The sequence below is a fragment of the Coregonus lavaretus genome (genome assembly GCF_964263955.1).
Source record: "Coregonus lavaretus genome assembly, chromosome: 12".
In the NCBI taxonomy this organism is placed as follows: Eukaryota; Metazoa; Chordata; class Actinopteri; order Salmoniformes; family Salmonidae; genus Coregonus; species Coregonus lavaretus.
Genome location: NC_139999.1, coordinates 50,744,087 through 50,763,126, shown reverse-complemented (window position 1 = coordinate 50,763,126; position 19,040 = coordinate 50,744,087). Strand labels below are relative to the sequence as shown.

General features: G+C 44.1%; 2 protein-coding genes across 3 annotated transcripts in view; one reads left to right on the top strand and one right to left on the bottom strand.

Moving 5' to 3' along the window:
• Positions 1-224: 224 nt before the first annotated feature.
• LOC311139043 (uncharacterized protein) lies at positions 225-7,419 on the bottom strand. Its single transcript, XM_084173891.1, has 2 exons — positions 7,116-7,419; positions 225-2,112 (listed from the first exon to the last, which is right to left on the bottom strand). The coding sequence occupies exons 1-2, from the start codon at positions 7,306-7,308 to the stop codon at positions 1,250-1,252; spliced, it is 1,056 nt and encodes a 351-aa protein (XP_084030017.1). The 5' UTR covers positions 7,309-7,419; the 3' UTR covers positions 225-1,249.
• LOC311139042 (solute carrier family 41 member 1-like) overlaps positions 7,022-19,040 on the top strand; it is a 40,526-nt gene continuing 28,507 nt past the window's right edge. Inside the window, exons 1-2 of one of the 2 annotated variants that reach the window (XM_084173890.1) lie at positions 7,022-7,086; positions 7,890-8,013. In XM_084173890.1, coding sequence (XP_084030016.1) covers positions 7,924-8,013 — 90 coding nt within the window. In that variant the 5' untranslated portion in view covers positions 7,022-7,086; positions 7,890-7,923. Of the gene's footprint in view, positions 7,087-7,889; positions 8,014-12,709; positions 12,965-19,040 lie in introns of those variants that run through there. The other variant, XM_084173889.1, reaches the window with a different exon arrangement.

Sequence of the window (19,040 nt, the reverse complement as noted above, 5' to 3'; positions counted from 1 at the left end):
AAGTAGCGTTCTCCTGGCATCCGCCAAACCCAGATTTGTCTGTCGGACTGCCAGATGGTGAAGCGTCATTCATCACTCCAGAGAGTGAGAATCCAATAGCGGTGACCTTTACACCACTCCAGCCGATGCTTGGCATTGCGCATGGTGATCTTAGGGTTGTGTGTGGCTGCTCGGCCATGGAAATCAATTTCATGAAGCTCCCGACGAACCGTTATTATGCTGACGTTGCTTCCAGAGGCAGTTTGGAACTCGGTAGTGAGTGTTGCAACTGAGGACAGACGATTTTTACACACGCTTCAGCACTCGGCGGTCCCGTTCTGTGAGCTTGTGTGGCCTACCACTTCGCAGCTGAGCCGTTGTTGCTCCTAGACGTTTCCACTTCACAATAACAGCACTTACAGTTGACCGGGGCAGCTATGACGGTGCCACATTGAAAGTCACTGAGCTCTTCAGTACGGGCAATTCTACTGCCAATGTTTGTCTATGGAGATTGCATGGCTGTGTGCTCGATTTTATACACCTGTCAGCAACGGGTGTGGCTGAAACAGCCGAATCCACTCATTTGAAGGGGTGTCCACATACACTATATATACAAAAGTATGTAATTCTTGTGTTATTTGTTCACTCAGGTTCCCTTCATCTAATATCAGGTTTTGGTTGAAGATCTGATAATTCAGTACCCAAAATATGTAAAAGTAGAGAAAGGGGGCAAATACTTTTTCACAGCACTGTATAGACAACCAACCACATAGGCTACATGCTTTCTAGAAATGCCCTCCCTTTAGTGAATTTTGGCAAAGAAAGGAGCTTCGCCATCAAACCTTTCTAACTCTATGGACAGATGCTTCCTGTGTTCGTTCAATAACACATTTCAATGGTCCCGAGTGGCGCAGTGGTCTAAGGCACTGCATCGCAGTGCTAGCTGTGCCACTAGAGATCCTGGTTTGAATCCAGGCTCTGTCGTAGCCGGCCGCGACCGGGAGACCCATGGGGTGGCGCACAATTGGCCCAGCGTCGTCCAAGGTATGGGAGGGAATGGCCGGCAGGGATGTAGCTCAGTTGGTAGAGCATGGCGTTTGCAACGCCAGGGTTGTGGGTTCGATTCCCACGGGGGGCCAGTTTAAAAAAGATAATGTAAGTCGCTCTGGATAAGAGCGTCTGCTAAATGGCTAAAATGTAAATGTCCTTCTCATGGCTGCCAGACTAGAATGTCTGTGTCACCAAAGGCATCAGGGAAAGGACAGTAACGTCAAAGGCCCAGGACAATCGGACCACAGCCCACAGTCCTATGCACTTGCAGCTCTCCCATCTGACTGAAGCTTTCGCCACAGTCATGGCATCTGTATGGGTTCTCCTTGTGGGTCCTCCTCAAATGTCCTTTCATATGAGCGTCCTGTCTGAACGCTTTCCCGCAGACTGGGCAGACAAACGGTTTCTCCCCTGTGTGAACCCTGATATGCTCGTTCAGATGACTCTTCACTTTGAAACCTTTCCCACAGAGGTGACAGCTGTGTGGTCTCTCCCCTGTGTGAGTCGTCATGTGGTCCCCCAGACCCTTCCTTGCTGGGAACCCCTTTCCACAGACATGGCATCGAAATCGCTCATACAAAGCGCGTCTCTTCATAAGTTCCGACAGCGTTCCTATATGCCTAAATGGTCGTCCTCTCTTTGTGTTCTGTTGAATAGGGCTTCCAATCTCTGTTCTGTTCACGTTTTCACTCGGAGCTGCAGAACAGTGTGCGTTTACTGCAAACAGGAACTGTGGGTCACTCGTTGGTACTCCGTAGCCCTCTCCATCAGGTTCTGTTTTCATGTGTTCCACTAGGGTGCTCGACAGATTATTATTCTCATTGTCCTCCACAATCTGGGTTTGGAAAAGGTGCAAGGGCCAAGGGTCCTGGTCAAACCCACTTTTCACACAAGGAGAAGTGAACACAAACTCTATGTTTTGACTATGAGACTCAGGCCTTTGCAGTTGCTCTTCTACCAGTCTTGTCCTGAGGTCCTGTTCCTCTGTACTTTGTGTGGGCTCTGAACTGTCTTGCCGCAGACTGGGGCTCCTCATCTCCTGCTCAAGGGGAACCTCTTCTTCAGAGACATGCTGCCTAGGGTCTGGAGGGAAGGACAGGCAAATAAATGTTAGTCAATACACAGTCATACTAATATTGTCAATGTTTATTGTAAAATTACATGTTTAAATACGAAAACAAATCTTCCACTGACAGTGTTGTAGTACTCGAGACTGGTCTTGGCTCGAGACCACATATTGAGTGTCTCTGTCTTGTCTCGGATACATGTTTACTAGGTCTAGACTCTGTCTCAAACTGTGAGGACTCGTAATTTCATCCCGAGACCAGCCAAGTAAAAAAACTCATAATTATCAGCTTCCATTCAGTCAGCGCATAACAGAGCAGATACAGTGAATTCGGAAAGTATTCAGACGCCTTGACTTTTTCCACATTTTGTTACATTACAGCCTTATTCTAAATAGTTTTTTCCCCTCGTCAATCTACGCACAATACCCCATAATGACAAAGCAAAAACAGGTTTTTAGAAATGTTTGCAAATGTATTAAAAATAAAAAAAACTGAAATATCACATTTACATAAGTATTCAGACCCTTTACTCAGTACTTTCTTGAAGCACCTTTGATAGCGATTACAGTCTCAAGTCTTCTTGGGTATGACGCTACAAGCTTGGCACACCTGTATTTGGGGAGTTTCTCACATTCCTCTCTGCAGATCCACTCAAGCTCTGTCAAGTTGGATGGGGAGCGTTGCTGCACAGCTATTTTCAGGTCTCTCCAGGGATGTTAGATCGGGTTCAAGTCCGGGCTCTGGCTGGGCCACTCAAGGACATTCAGAGACTTGTCCCTAAGCCACTCCTGTGTTGTCTTGTCTGTGTGCTTAGGGTCGTTGTCCTGTTGGAAGGTTAACCTTCACCCCAGTCTGAGGTCCTGAGCGCTCTGGAGCAGGTTTTCATCAAGAATCTCTCTGTACTTTGCTCCGTTCATCTTTGCCTCAATCCTGACTAGTCTCCCAGTCCCTGCCGTTGAAAAACATCCCCACAGCATGATGCTACCACCACCATGCTTTACCATAGGGATGGTGCCAGGTTTCCTCCATACGTGACGCTTGGCATTCAGGCCAAAGAGTTCAATCTTGGTTTCATCAGACCAGAGAATCTTGTTTCTCATGGTCTGAGAGTCTTTAGGTGCCTTTTGGCAAACTCCAAGCGGGCTGTCATGTGCCTTTTACTGAGGAGTGGCTTCCGTCTGGCCACTCTACCATAAAGGCCTGATTGGTGGAGTGCTGCAGAGATGGTTGTCCTTCTGGAAGGTTCTCCCATCTCCACAGAGGAACTCTAGAGCTCTGTCTGAATGACCATCGGGTTCTTGGTCTGGGAGGTGACCAAGGCCCTTCTCCCCCGATTGCTCTGTTTGGCCGGGCGGCCAGCTCTAGGAAGAGGTTTCAAACTTCTTCCATTTAAGAATGATGGAGACCACTGTGTTCTTGGGGACCTTCAATGCTGCATAAATGTTTTGGTACCCTTCCCCAGATCTGTGCCTCGGCACAATCCTGTCTCGGAGCGCTACGGACAATTCCTTCGACCTTATGGCTTGGTTTTTGCTCTGACATGCACTGTCAACTGTGGGACCTTATATAGACAGGTGTGTGCCTTTCCAAATAATGTCCAATCAATTGAATTTACCACAGGTGGACTCCAATCAAGTTGTAGAATCATCTCAAGGATGATCAATGGAAACAGTATGTACCTGAGCTCAATTTCAAGTCTCATAGCAAAGGGTCAGAATACTTATGTAAATAAGGTATCTCTTTTTTATTTTTAATAAATTAGCAAACATTTCTAAAAACCTGTTTTCGCTTTGTCATTATGGGGTATTGTGTGTAGAGGATTATTTTATTTTTTAAATCCATTTTAGAATAAGGCAGTAACGTAAACAAAATGTGGAAAAAGTCAAGGGGCCTGAATACTTCCTAAAGGACACACTCCTTTCTTGAAACATTTATATATTTTCCCCTATTGAAAACTGGGATTCCTACTTTACTGGTAACATTACTTTCCTTTACTTTCATTGAAAAATATCCCTCAAACTTTGTCCGAATTCCCTTGACTTGCTGGTAAGGAAGAGTGGGGGAAATTGTTGGAAAGTTGCACGCTCACTATTAGTAAGGGGAGACAGGGTGAAATTGTAACAGTCTTTATATCTATTATAGACATGTTTGCGCAGTGGCGAACCTATTGGACCTAGGATTTCAGTGTGTAACAGGCTCGTGATGCTGAAAGAACCGCAACCATAATACCGTGTAGGAGAGTGCACTTTTTGTAATGGAGACTATACGCAGGTATACACCCTATACCCACTATTTGTTTTTCAGTGGGCATTGGCTATACTCACGCAACGGAAGGGATTAAGAAGTATCAAAGTAGAGTAGTGGAGGTATAAGACTTATTAATTATGGAGTACAATAGATAAATCATGCACAAAGTAGCCTACACAATCGCAAAGCATGTGAAATATATTCACATCCGCGCAGCACACAGCCTAGCGTCACAGAATATAATCTGCAGGCAGCAAGAGCGCACAGCTCTCAACTGGTTGTCGCATGGAGAAGCTCACAGAAGAATGACATCGGTAGCCGGTAGGTAGGAAAGAAGTTTCAACTTATGATAACTACCAGTAAAATGTTAACTAAGGCAACAATTGGTATGCAAACCAGGTATTGAAAAAGTTTGGTCCTTAGTCTTGGTTAGTAGGCTATTTGCGATCCACAATTCAGTCATCATGCACTCTTTGCATGAACATTTCTAAAGGCTTTCCCAAAAAACCTTCCCAATTAAATGTTGACTGCATGGTAGGCCTACCTGACAGAATGATATAATGCTGATTTGTATCAATGGGGAAGGCATTTGTTTTGCTCAATTGAATTAAAGGGCAACTACACCCTCCAAAAATATATTATTTCGATTTTTCCCAGACCTCATAAATTGTATCCTGATGTGGTTTAAGCATTGTTGTGGACATAGATCACGTTTGTCTTTTTTTTGTACTTTTATTTTTTTTAATTGTGATTTTGAGAGTGAACATTTTAAAAATCTATAGGAAAACATAGGATTTTTCACACAGGGCGCCTTTCCTTCACACAGGACCCACTTCTCCAGGCACCACTACACCACTGCACTGGGCCGATGGAAAGACAGCAGTCCATTCACTCTGACATAATAAGCCAGTAGGTCCCAATCATAAGAATACAAAAACACAACCATTAGGCTAAGCATTTCTCAATCGAAATGTACAACTATTACTTCCCATAGCAAAAAATAAAATCACGTTTAGCACACAAATCATGGTCATTAATATGTTGTTGGTCCCCCTTTGCTGCTGTAACAGCCTCCACTATTCTGGGAAGGCTTTCCATTAGATGTTGGAACATTGCTGCGGGGACTTGCTTCCATTTAGCCACAAGAGCATTAGTGAGGTCAGGTACTGATGTTGGGCGATTAGGCCTGGCTCGCAGTCGGCGTTCCAATTAATCCCAAAGGTGTTCGATGGGGTTGAGGTCAGGTCTCTGTGCAGGCCAGTCACGTTCTTCCACACCGATCTTGACAAAACATTTCTGTATGGACCTCGCTTTGTGCACGGGGGCATTGTCATGATGAAAAAGGAAAGGGCCCACCCCAAACTGTTGCCACAAAGTTGGAAGCACAGAATCGTCTAGAATGTCATTGTATGCTGTAGCGTTAAGGTTTCTCTTCATTGGAACTAAGGTGCCTAGCCCCAACCATGACAAGCAGCCCCAGACCATTATGCCTCCTCCACCTAACTTTACAGTTGGCACTATGTATTGGGGCAGGTAGCGTTCACCTGGCATCCGCCAAACAAAGATTTATCCGTCGGACTGCCAGATGGTGAAGTGTGATTCATCACTCCAGAGAGTCCAATGGCGGCAAGCTTTACACCACTCCAGCCTACAGATTGGCATTGCACATGGTGATCTTAGGCTTGTGTGCGGCTTCTCGGCCATGGAAACCCATTTCATGAAGCTCCCGACGAATGGTTATTGTGCCGACGTTGCTTCCAGAGGCAGTTTGGAACTTGGTAATGAGTGTTGCAACCGAGGACAGACGATTTTAACGTGCTATGCGCTTCAGCACTCGGCGGTCCCATTCTGTGAGCTTGTGTGGCCTACCACTATGGCGGCTGAGCTGTTGTTGTTGCTCCTAGACGTTTCCGCTTCACAATAACAGCACAGTTGACCGGGGCAGCACTAGCAGGGCAGAAATTTGACAAACTGACTTGTTGGAACGGTGGTATCCTATGACGGTGCCACGTTGCAAGTCACTAAAGCTCATCAATAAGGCCATTCTACTGCCAATGTTTGTCTATGGAGATTGCATGGCTGTGTGCACGATTTCATACACCTGTCAGCAACGGTGTGGCTGAAATAGCCGAATCCACAAATTTGAAGGGGTGTCCACATACTTTTGATATATAGTGTACCTTCTATCACGCTTCTGATGGCCTAGCCAATGGCTGACTTAGCTAGCTAGATTTATCTCCCCAGAGACCACCAAAGAAAAATCCTGATTGGATCTTTTTTCTCTTCAGCGTTAACCCTTTACTTTCTAACAAAAAATGAAAAGATTCAATCAAAACATCATTGAAAATAATTATATTATTATTATTTTATAAATCCTTAGCCTTTCTCTGAAAGCGTAGAAGGCCCTCATTGTTCCGCACTGTGTTTGGGTTAGTAAGCATTTGTAGAGTGGCTCTATTTGCCCTCAGCATGCATTTTTTCACCATTCTTAATGTCCATAAATAATCCACGTTCTTCTGAAATATAAACTGAAATACTTAACATTTTGAACTCTTATTACAACATTTTCTGGTCTCGGTCTTGACTCGGTCTCGCTTTAGGTGTTGTCGAACACAAAACTATCCACTGATATTGGGTTCTAGTAAATTGATTGACAGGTGACAAGAGAAGTGACAAACATTGTGGGCTTGCAGAACGTCAAGCGACGGCAGTGAAAGAGAGTAGGCTACAAGCCAGTCAAACAGTAAGTTGAAGTAGTCGTCGTTTACAAACCTGCTCTATGTAACTTGATTTGTGGTTTAATGACCAAATCCAACAGCTTCTGTAACCGTTCGTTCTCCTCCTTCGAACGGGAGATTTCTTCTTGATACTCGACTATCGTCTTTTCAACTACTCCAAATATCTCTACAGCAGTCGCTATCAATCGCTCGCGCAGAAACACATTGAGCAATTGTATTTTAGACATTTTGGGAATGCAGTGTCGCTAGTATTTTATTAGCAAGGTAGATAAATTGAAAACTTATTTCAAACCCTGCTTGTTAAATGTGCGTGCCTGGAAGTAAACACTGCTCGCTCTACCTTTTTACAGTGCGTGCATGGCAACACAATACCGCACTATCGCCGCCTGTTGTCCGGAAGTGGAAACAAAGGTTGACCAATATGCTGACGTTTTTCAAACTATATTTTTGGTTCAATTGTGAGCAGAGACAGACATGACTCTCAAATGGCTATTTATAACAAAAACACTTTCCAGACTGGAACTTGGGCTGCACCCTGGCTATTGGTTAAGATTTTGGTCTAAAGATAGTCAAGAACCTTTCTGGCCGCTGTCCTAGTACTGCACACTGTTAATGAATACAGTTGAATAGACAGTAGAATAGACAATTGAATCCTGATTCAGGGTATTATAAAGGCATGACTTTGGACTGTTTGGAATAAACGGAATACACTGCAGTGCATGCAGACATGTTGAACAGCATGCTTCTTTTCAAGTGAATATCTGTGCACTTTATATCTGATGTTTCTATTGTCTGTCTGTCTGTCCAGTTGCTAGTGAAACCTGCAGTTTGAGGAAGGGAAGATGATTGTGGCGGCACAGTCCTTCAGCTCGGGGAGCAGTGCTTCTATGGAGCTCACTGAGGAGGAGAAGGCCTTCGCTGAGCAGATGATGGTAAGAAAAGATAAATAAATAAATATGAACACTTGGCATTGGAGGACGGAGAGGTGTTGGAGGAGGGATAGGCATTGGAGGAGAGATAGGTGTTGGAGGAGAGATAGGTGTTCATTAGGCCACACAGTAGCAAAACGTTTTGCAATGGAAAATGAAAACATTTGTCAAGGTACAGTCAAGTTTGGACACCTACTTTATTTTTACTGTTTTACTGTAGAATAATAGTGAAGACATCAAAACTATGAAATAAGAGATATGGAATCATGTAGTAACCAAAAAAGTGTTAAACAAATCAAAATATATTTTATATTTGAGATTATTTAAAGTAGCCACCCTTTGCCTTGATGACAGCTTTGCACACTCTTGGCATTCTCTCAACCAGCTTCATCCGGTAGTTACCTGGAATGCATTTCAATTAAAAGGTGTACCTTGTTAAAAGTTAATTTGTGGAATTTATTTCCTTCTTAATACGTTTGAGCCAATCAGTTGTGTTGTGACAAGGTAGGGGTGGTATACAGAAGATAGCCCTATTTGGTAAAAGACCAAGTCCATATTATGGCAAGAACAGCTCATATAAGCAAAGAGAAACGACAGTCCATCATTACTTTAAGACATGAAGGTCAGTCAATCCGGAAAGTTTCAAGAACTTTGAACGTTTCTTCAAGTGCAGTCACAAAAACCATCAAGCGCTATGATGAAACTGGCTCTCATGAAGACCACCACAGCGTTACCTCTGCTGCAGAGGTTAAGTTAATTAGAGTTACCAGCCTCAGAAATTGCAGCCCAAATAAATGCTTCACAGAGTTCAAGTCACAGACACATCTCAACATCAACTGTTCAGAGGAGACTGCATGAATCAGGCCTTCATGGTCGAATTGCTGCAAAGAAACCACTAATAAAGGACACCAATAATAAGAAGAGACTTGCTTGGGCTAAGAAACATGTGCAATGGACATTAGACCGGTGGAAATCTGTCCTTTGGTCTGATGAGTCCAAATTGGAGATTTTTGGTTGCAACCGCCGTGTCTTTGTGAGACGCAGAGTAGGTGAACGGATGATCTCCGCATGTGTGGTTCCCACGTGAAGCATGGAGGAGGTGGCGTGATGCTGTGGGGGTGCTTTTCTGGTGACACTCTGTGATTTATTTCAAATTCAAGGCACACTTATCCAGCATGGCTACCACAACAATTTTTTTTTTTTTATGAGGTCTTGGCTGATTTCTTTTGATTTTCCCATGATGTCAAGCAAAGAGGCACTGAGTTTGAAGGTAGGCCTTGAAATACATTCACAGGTACACCTCGAATTGACTCAAATGATGTCAATTAGTATATCAGAAGCTTCTAAAGCCATGACATCATTTTCTGGAATTTTACAAGCTGTTTAAAGGCACAGTCAACTTAGTGTATGTAAACTTCTGACCCACTGGAATTGTGATACAGTGAAATAATCTGTCTGTAAACAGTTGTTGGAAAAATTACTTGTGTCATGCACAAAGTAGATGTCCTAACCGACTTGCTAAAACCATAGTTTGTTAACAAGACATTTGTGGAGTGGTTGAAAAACTAGTTTTAGTGACTCCAACCTAAGTGTATGTAAACTTCTGACTTCAACTGTACATTTGACAAAAATGTTAATATCGAGAGAGAGTTGCACCTATGTTTTTCTTTACACACCTTCGATTTTCAGCTGCATCTCAGTTCTCCTCTCACCCTCTGCAATAGAGAATCTGGGAAAGTGCTAAAAGAATTCCTAGATGCCTGACAGGTTGAAAAGGTTGTGTTGTGATGATGACAGTCTGCTGGTACATCTTCTGCTGTCTGTCAGGTGCTCTGGTGGGCCAGCGTCTGTCCGACCCTCCGGACGTCTTGAAGCTGGGCTTCACCGGCTCCACAGAGATAGGCAAACACATCATGAAGAGGTGCGAGGTCACTATTTTGCGGGTTAACCTCAGTCCAGAGAGGTCGAGACCTTAGGCTTTGGGTGGTTGGCCTTGACCTTGACTTTTAATAGCATACTGTTTGTGTATGTAGTTCTGTGTGTGTGTGTGTGTGTGTGTGTGTGTGTGTGTGTGTGTGTGTGTGTGTGTGTGTACCTTGACACCTGTTTGTGTTTTCCTCTATCCTAGCTGTGCAGTCAGTAATGTGAGGAAGGTGTCCCTAGAACTGGGGGATAAATCTCCTCTCATCATCTTCAGTGACATGGACAAGGCTGTGCGCAGGGTCAGTGGACCTTCACTGAATCTTCATTAAATCATTCAAATGTTACCGCAATTTCAATGATGGTCACTACCTAACAGTGATATACAAATATGAATTTTTGATATATTCTTTAATATTAATGTTTCTGAATATTGTAAGGCATCAATAACAGTGTATTTCAGACCATGAGCTCTGTGTTTTTCAACGAGGGAGAGAACTGCATTGAAGCAGGCAGACTCTATGTGGGAGAGAACATCTATGACCAGTATGTCAAGAGTGGTATGTGCCTCAAGCGCTAACTTAGCTCTCTGCCATCTTATCTCACAACGTTATGCCACCTTACTACATTTTCTCACAGCGTGCTGCTAACTTAGCCACGTGCTATTTTATCTCACAGCGCTATGCTAACTTAGCCATCCACTACCTTATCTCAAGTGGAGGTTAAAAAGATAAAGATTGGGGATCCTCTGGATTGCTTCACAGACCACAGACCCCAGAACCACAAGGTCCACCTGGAAAAGCTGGTGGAGTAATGCCAGACTGGCGTGAAGGAGGGCGCCACTCTGTTGTGTGGGGGAAGACAGGTCTCCCGCCCAGGTTAGACACATGGACCTGTTTTCAGTTCATAGCGCTCTAGATTTTACTAAAATAAGCTGTGATGCAGAGTTTGGGCAATGTCAATCCAATTCCAGTCCATTCAGAAATGTAATTGAATATCACTATGCTCTGGGCCCTGGGTCTGAACCCCTCCCTGTGCAACTGGGTCATGGACTTCCTGACGGGCCGCCCCCAAGTGGTGAATGTAGGCACCTACACCTCCGCCACGCTGATGCTCAACACGGGGGCCCCACAGGGGTGCGTGATCAGCCCCCTCCTGTACTCCCTGTTCACCCATGACTGCGTGACCACGCACGTCTCCAACTCAATCATCAAGTTTACTGACGACACAACAGTGGTAGGCCTGATTACCAACAATGACGAGACAGCATACAGGGAGGAGGTAAGAGCCCCGGCTGAGTGGTGCAAGGAAAATAACCTCTCCTTCAATGTCAACAAAACGAAGGAGCTGATCGTGGACTACAGGAGACAGCAGAGAGCGCAAGCCCCCATCCACATCGACAGGTCCGCAGTGGCGTGCACATCACTGACGACCTGAAATGGTCCCTTCACACAGACAGTGTGGTGAAAAAGGCGCAACAGTACCTCTTCAACCTCAGGAGGCTGAAGAAATGTGGCTTGGCCCCTAAGAACCTCACAAACTTCTACAGATGCACCATTGAGAGCATCCTGTGAGGCTATATCACCGCCTAGTACGGCAATTGCACCATCCTCAACCGCAGGGCTCTCCAGAGTGTGGTGCGGTCAAACCCAGCGCATCATCAGGGGCACACTACCTGCCCTCCAGGACATCTACAGCACACAGTGTCACAGGAAGGCCAAGAAGATCATCAAGGACCTCAGCCACCTGAGCCACGGCCTGAATCACTCTGCTACCATCTAGATGGAGGAGACCGTACAGGTGCATCAAAGCTGGGACCAAGAGACTGATAAACAGCTTCTATCTCCACGCCATCAGCATGTTAAACAGTCACCACTAGCCGGCCTCCAACCAGTTCCCTGCCCTGAACCTTAGTCACTGTTACTAGCCGGCTACCACCTGGTAGTCTACTCTGCACCTTAGAGACTGCTTTGCCCTATGTATATAGAGTCATTGAACACTGGTCACTTTAATAATGTTTACATACTGTTTTACCGACTTTATATGTATATACTGTTGGTTAACACAATGTTATGAACGGTTTTTTTTTATGAACGAGAAATACAATGTGAAATTGAATCCCCTCTTAGAAATATGAAATGTTCACAAAATATTTTAAAACAATGATGTATACAACATCATTGGTTTGAAATTGTCTACTCTATGCAATAGATTTATTGGATTCATGGGCAATATTGGATGACAATTCAATGGAACTTTATGAATGATGATTGCCAGATCAGAGCTCGAAAAATGATCATCTGACTGAGTAAATTTGCTGTTTAACTTTTTTTTTCAGATATTAAAATCACAAAGGGTTATAATATGAATTGTCTGGTCTACAGTTTTTGTTACTTACACAATACTTACACAATTTGATACAAAACTGTAAAATCTGAAAAATTCATTTTTTGGTTTGTTATACATGTCATCATGCACCCTGATAGACACAATGTTGTTTATTTTAAACAAATGAATTCAATGAAATATTTTCTCACCATAGAATAATATCTAATGTGTGAGTATTCCCCCTTCATATTAAACACATTGAATATCACGTCACAAATCTTGGGTTGTTGTGACATTATTTTTGAAGTCATTCCTAGTACATGTAAGAGAGATTTCCTTCTTAATTAGTCTGCTTTTAGCTTTTTATCGCTCATGTGACTGTACCAAAGAGAGAGGGCAGGCTGTTTACACTGTGAGGTCAACAGACAACAGTCAGGGAGGACCCCTGGTTCGCAGCAAGTGTGTTTGTGTGTGTGTGTGAGTTTGTGCATACTTTCATGTGTTCGGCAGTTTGTCTCACATACCGAGGATGATACTCAGTGGAGGTATCCTGACCTGGACTAATAATAGGATGGAAGATGAAAAAGACAAGCCCATCATGGTTGCCAAAGAGAGCTCCAGGAGGATTTGTCTACAGGTGGTGGCTCTGTACCTTGTGGCCGGGCTGGGGATAATGACTGCAGGCATGGTTCTGGATGCTGTGCAGGTGGGTGAAGGGATTCTAGGTCTGGAGGGGAAAAGTTTGTGTTGATTTGGCTTGATAGACAGTATGTAGGCTACATGTTGTAATGTCATCATACTTTATATATTCAGTTGAAATACAGTATATTTGTCTGGCTTAATGAAAGATCATTACGATAGATGCCAAGAAGAGGTACTACATAAAAAAACTGGCCTACCAACACTCATTTACTTCTTACTTTTAATATAACTTTATTCAATCATAACACATCAAATAAGAGTGGGTAGTAACACATTACAGATTTTTAAGTCACAGTAATAGGCCATACTAGTAGAGTGAATAATCTGTGACGCTTAGGGGTTCACATTTTGCACATTTGACAAGTGTCTTTCTATTTAGCCTTTCACTCCCTCTCTCACGGAGTCTGTGTAGACCGTAGACGCTTATCTTCCCGATTCTGTTTGTGTTGCTGTGAGGTGGCTGAACAGTGGAAGAGGGGAGCTGGGGGGTTGTGGGGGGTCAGGTCGCTGTGACGTGCTGGACCTGATAAGGTGACCTCGCTGGCACGCCGTTACTAACACATCAGTCTTGGCACAATGGGATGACGAGGTCTGTTACTTTGTGTACAGTGCACAGTTTTTACGCAGCTTAAACTTAATGCAGCCTTTACATACGTCTAAAAGTTTAGAAGAGTTTAACTTTTCATGGACCACAGTCAGACAAAGAAGGATGTATAAGCATACCAGTGGCGGTCGGTGGCGTTTATGATGAGGGAGGACAATGTTTTTTTTAATGAGCATGGTCTTATTTCTATTACAGCTTATTGGATGACTGTCATTCATATTCCATTCACCCAGCTCAATGTAACATCGATAGGCTTAGGCTACTACATGATACTCACATTTTCCCTATACCCATCATGAGGTTGCTACAACCTAGCCTATGAATGAAAGTTTACAACGTAGGTGTACACAGGTCGAGAGAAACATTTGAGATGACAGACAGTGACACATTCAATACCACCTTGCACACTCTTGCCTGCATCTAGCTTATCTAGGGTGTAATCATTAGTCCAACAGTTGCAAACGAGAGTTTCTATTGGACAAATTCAGGTATTTTTTATCCCTGTTTCGTTTGCTTCCGCTTAAGAAATGTTTTTCAACAGAATCGGCGGAATGAATACACCCCTGATCACGCATAAACGTAGCAGCCACGTTGGATTCATTCTAGCCTCTATGCACTCTCCTCCTCTCACCTTTTCCCTTCATTTGTGGACTTCAATGAACAACACATCAGCTGTATGTGACCAGGCGAAAAAAACTTTCCAAAGCATGTCATAACCGCTACACACAGCCTACATCGTTGTCCCCATATTAGCTAAAGTAACATCCTAGTCAATAGAACTAATGCAATAGTAAACTCGCTACAATCATGCAGTAATATTACAGTGTATAGTCAGTAAGCAATTAGACCAGCGGGCCCTGGTGGCAACACATTAATAGAAGACTTCCAGTGTTGTGTTGAATAGTCATAGCCAGCTAGCTAACGTAGCATCCCTCTGTTTGAGCCTGGTGTTTGAGTAACTAAACTAGCCAACTGCATTTGCTAGCTAAGTAAGTGAAACTGAAAAAAAAAGACAATCTCTCTCTCTTTCTCTCTCTCTTGCTTCTCCTTCATTTTTGAAGAAATTAATTTGTTGAAAACTGTTCAACTATTGTCTTTCTCTCACTTTGAGTCAGCTACTCACCACATTTACATTTTAGTCATTTAGCAGACGCTCTTATCCAGAGCGACTTACAGGAGCAATTAGGGTTAAGTGCCTTGCTCAAGGGCACATTAACGTCATTTAGTAGACGCTCTTAGCCAGAGCGACTCGCAAATTGGTGCGTTCACCCTATAGCCAGTGGGATAACCACTTTACAATTTGGGGGGGGGGGGTTAGAAGGAACACTTTATCCTATCCCAGTTATTCCTTAAAGAGGTGGGGTTTCAAATGTCTCCGGAAGGTGGTGAGTGACTCCGCTGTCCTGGCGTCGTGAGGGAGCTTGTTCCACCATTGGGGTGCCAGAGCAGCGAACAGTTTTGACTGGGCTGAGCGGGAGCTATGCTTCCGCAGAGGAAGGGGAGCCAGCAGGCCAGAGGTGGATGAACGCAATGCCCTCGTTTGGGTGTAGGGACTGATCAGAGCCTGAAGGTACAGAGGTGCCGTTCCCCTCACTGCTCCATAGGCAAGCACCATGGTCTTGTAGCGGATGCGAGCTTCAACTGGAAGCCAGTGGAGTGTGCGGAGGAGGGGGGTGACGTGAGAGAACTTGGGAAGGTTGAACACCAGACGGGCTGCGGCATTCTGGATGAGTTGTAGGGGTTTAATGGCACAGGCAGGGAGGCCAGCCAACAGCGAGTTGCAGTAGTCCAGACGGGAGATGACAAGTGCCTGGATTAGGACCTGTGCCGCTTCCTGTGTAAGGCAGGGTCGTACTCTCCGAATGTTGTAGAGCATGAACCTGCAGGAGCGGGTCACCGCCTTGATGTTGGCGGAGAACGACAGGGTGTTGTCCAGGGTCATGCCAGGGTTCAGCTTGAGGGGGTGATCCGTCATCCATACTGATATGTCTGCCAGACATGCAGAGATGCGATTCGCCACCTGGTTATCAGAAGGGGGAAAGGAGAAGATTAGTTGTGTATCATCAGCGTAGCAATGATAGGAAAGGCCATGTGAGGATATGACAGAGCCAAGTGACTTGGTGTATAGGGAGAAAAGGAGAGGGCCTAGAACTGAGCCCTGGGGGACACCAGTGGTGAGAGCACGTGGTGCGGAGACAGCTTCTCGCCACGCCACTTGGTAGGAGCGACCGGTCAGGTAGGACGCAATCCAGGAGTGAGCCGCGCCGGAGATGCCCAGCTCGGAGAGGGTGGAGAGGAGGATCTGATGGTTCACAGTATCAAAGGCAGCAGACAGGTCTAGAAGGACAAGAGCAGAGGAGAGAGAGTTAGCTTTAGCAGTGCGGAGAGTCTCAGTGACACAGAGAAGAGCAGTCTCAGTTGAATGACCAGTCCTGAAACCTGATTGGTTTGGATCAAGAAGGTCATTCTGAGAGAGATAGCAAGAGAGTTGGCTAAAGACGGCACGCTCAATAGTTTTGGAAAGAAAATAATGTTATGCACTGCAGTGCTAGCTAGCTGTAGCTTATGCTTTCAGTACTAGATTAATTATCTGATTCTTTGATTGGGTGGACAACATGTCGGTTCATGCTGCAAGAGCTCTGATAGGTTGGAGGACGTCCTCCGGAAGTTGTCATAATTACTGTGTAAGTCTATGGAAGGGAGTGAGAACCAAGAGCCTCCTAGGTTTTGTATTGAAGTCAATGTACCAAGAGGAGGACGGAAGCTAGCTGTCCTCCAGCTACACCATGGTGCTACCCTACAGAGTGCTGTTGAGGCAACTGTAGACCTTCATTGCAAAAGAGTGTGTTTTAATCAATTATTTGGTGACATGAATATGTTTAGTATAGTTTTATCTAAAAAGGATAACTTTTTCAATGTTTTACAATTTCTGTTTTTATGAAATTCACTGAGGAGGATGGTCCTCCCCTTCCTCCTCTGAGGAGTCACCACTGAAGCATACATAAATGCATCACATCCATCTCTGTCTCTACAGGCCCTATAAAAAAATGCACCAAGCACAAACTCAGACCAGAGGCAAGCTCTGCATAGCAAGTGCCAGACAGTATTCCCTTGGATTTCATTATGCAATCCTGGAACCCAGTCAATGTGTTTGTAATGGGGTGTCTAAGCTGTGATATACGGTCCCATAGACTTGTCACTTTGCTATTTAACAACAAACCCCAAAAGGCCATTGCTATAAATAATCCAGTGTGTACTACATTTATACTGTGTACGTTTGACTAAGGGCTCTATTCAATCTGTAAAACTGAAGCGTTACAGATTCCGCTATATAAATGTAAACGTAATTTCTGATTGAGCCAACATATGCAGCGTTTTCGATGAATGCAGTCTCCACTAAAGCGGGAACATTGCCGTTAAATTTCCATCACGCTGTAAAGCTGAACTTCCGCGATGCAGATTCAATAGAGCCCTAAACTTTGTTTTCTGCACACTGCACACACTGAGGATTACAGTGAGGGAAAAAAGTATTTGATCCCCTGCTGATTTTGTACGTTTGCCCACTGACAAAGACATGATCAGTCTATAATTTTAATGGTAGGTTTATTTGAACAGTGAGAGACAGAATAACAACAAAAAAATCCAGAAAAACACATGTCAAAAATGTTAGAAATTGATTTGCATTTTAATGAGGGAAATAAGTATTTGACCCCTCTGCAAAACATGACTTAGTACTTGATGGCAAAACCCTTGTTGGCAATCACAGAGGTCAAACGTTTCTTGTAGTTGGCCACCAGGTTTGCACACATCTCAGGAGGGATTTTGTCCCACTCCTCTTTGCAGATCTTCTCCAAGTCATTAAGGTTTCGAGGCTGACGTTTGGCAACTTGAACCTTCAGCTCCCTCCACAGATTTTCTATGGGATTAAGGTCTGGAGACTGACTAGGCCACTCCAGGACCTTAATGTGCTTCTTCTTGAGCCACTCCTTTGTTGCCTTGGCCGTGTGTTTTGGGTCATTGTCATGTTGGAATACCCATCCACGACCCATTTGCAATTCCCTGGCTAAGGAAAGGAGGTTGTCACCCAAAATTTGACGGTTAATGGCCCCGTCCATCGTCCCTTTGATGCGGTGAAGTTGTCCTGTCCCCTTAGCAGAAAAACACCCCCAAAGCATAATGTTTCCACCTCCATGTTTGATGGTGGGGATGGTGTTCTTGGGGTCATAGGCAGCATTCCTCCTCCTCCAAACACGGCGAGTTGAGTTGATGCCAAAGAGCTCAATTTTGGTCTCATCTGACCACAACACTTTTACCCAGTTCTCCTCTGAATCATTCAGATGTTCATTGGAAAACTTCAGACGGGCCTGTATATGTGCTTTCTTGAGCAGGGGGACCTTGCGGGCGCTGCAGGATTTCAGTCCTTCACGGCATTGTGTGTAACCAATAGTTTTCTTGGTGACTATGGTCCCAACTGCCTTGAGATCATTGACAAGATCCTCCTGTGTAGTTCTGGGCTGATTCCTCACCGTTCTCAAGATCATTGCAACTCCACGAGGTGAGATCTTGCATGGAGCCGCAGGCCGAGGGAGATTGACAGTTATTTTGTGTTTCTTCCATTTGCAAATAATCGCACCAACTGTTGTCACCTTCTCACCAAGCTGCTTGGCGATGGTCTTGTAACCCATTCCAGCCTTGTGTAGATCTACAATCTTGTCCCTGACATCCTTGGAGAGCTCTTTGGTCTTGGCCATGGTGGAGAGTTTGGAATCTGATTGATTGATTGCTTCTGTGGACAGGTGTCTTTTATACAGGTAACAAGCTGAGATTAGGAGCACTCCCTTTAAGAGTGTGCTCCTAATCTCAGCTCGTTACCTGTATAAAAGACACCTGGGAGCCAGAAATCTTTCTAATTGAGAGGGGGTCAAATACTTATTTCCCTCATTAAAATGCAAATACATTTATAACATTTTTGACATGCGTTTTTTTGGATTTTGTTGTTGTTATTCTGTCTCTCACTGTTCAAATAAACCTACCATTAAAATTATAGACTGATCATGTCTTTGTCAGTGGGCAAACGTACAAAATCAGCAGGGGATCAAATACTTTTTTCCTCACTGTATATGGTTCAAATAGGCCACGCACACACTCAACAACTGATGTACCGCACATTTGATACAGCAAATTTTTTCTTCTGAAAAATGATTGCACAAGCATTGTTTACATTTATGTTGAATCACAATAATAGCAGTTGTACCACAACCATTGTGTCAAATGCGTTTAGAATTTTAGAATTTTATTAGGATTCCCATTAGCTGGTGCTAACGCAGCCACTACTCTTTCTGGGGTCCACACAAAACATAAAACGTGACATAATACAGAACATTAGTAGACAATAACAACTCAAGGCCAGAACTATATAGATTTAAAATCAGAATTCACACTTTCATACCCTTAAGTCGAACATTCCATACTTAAT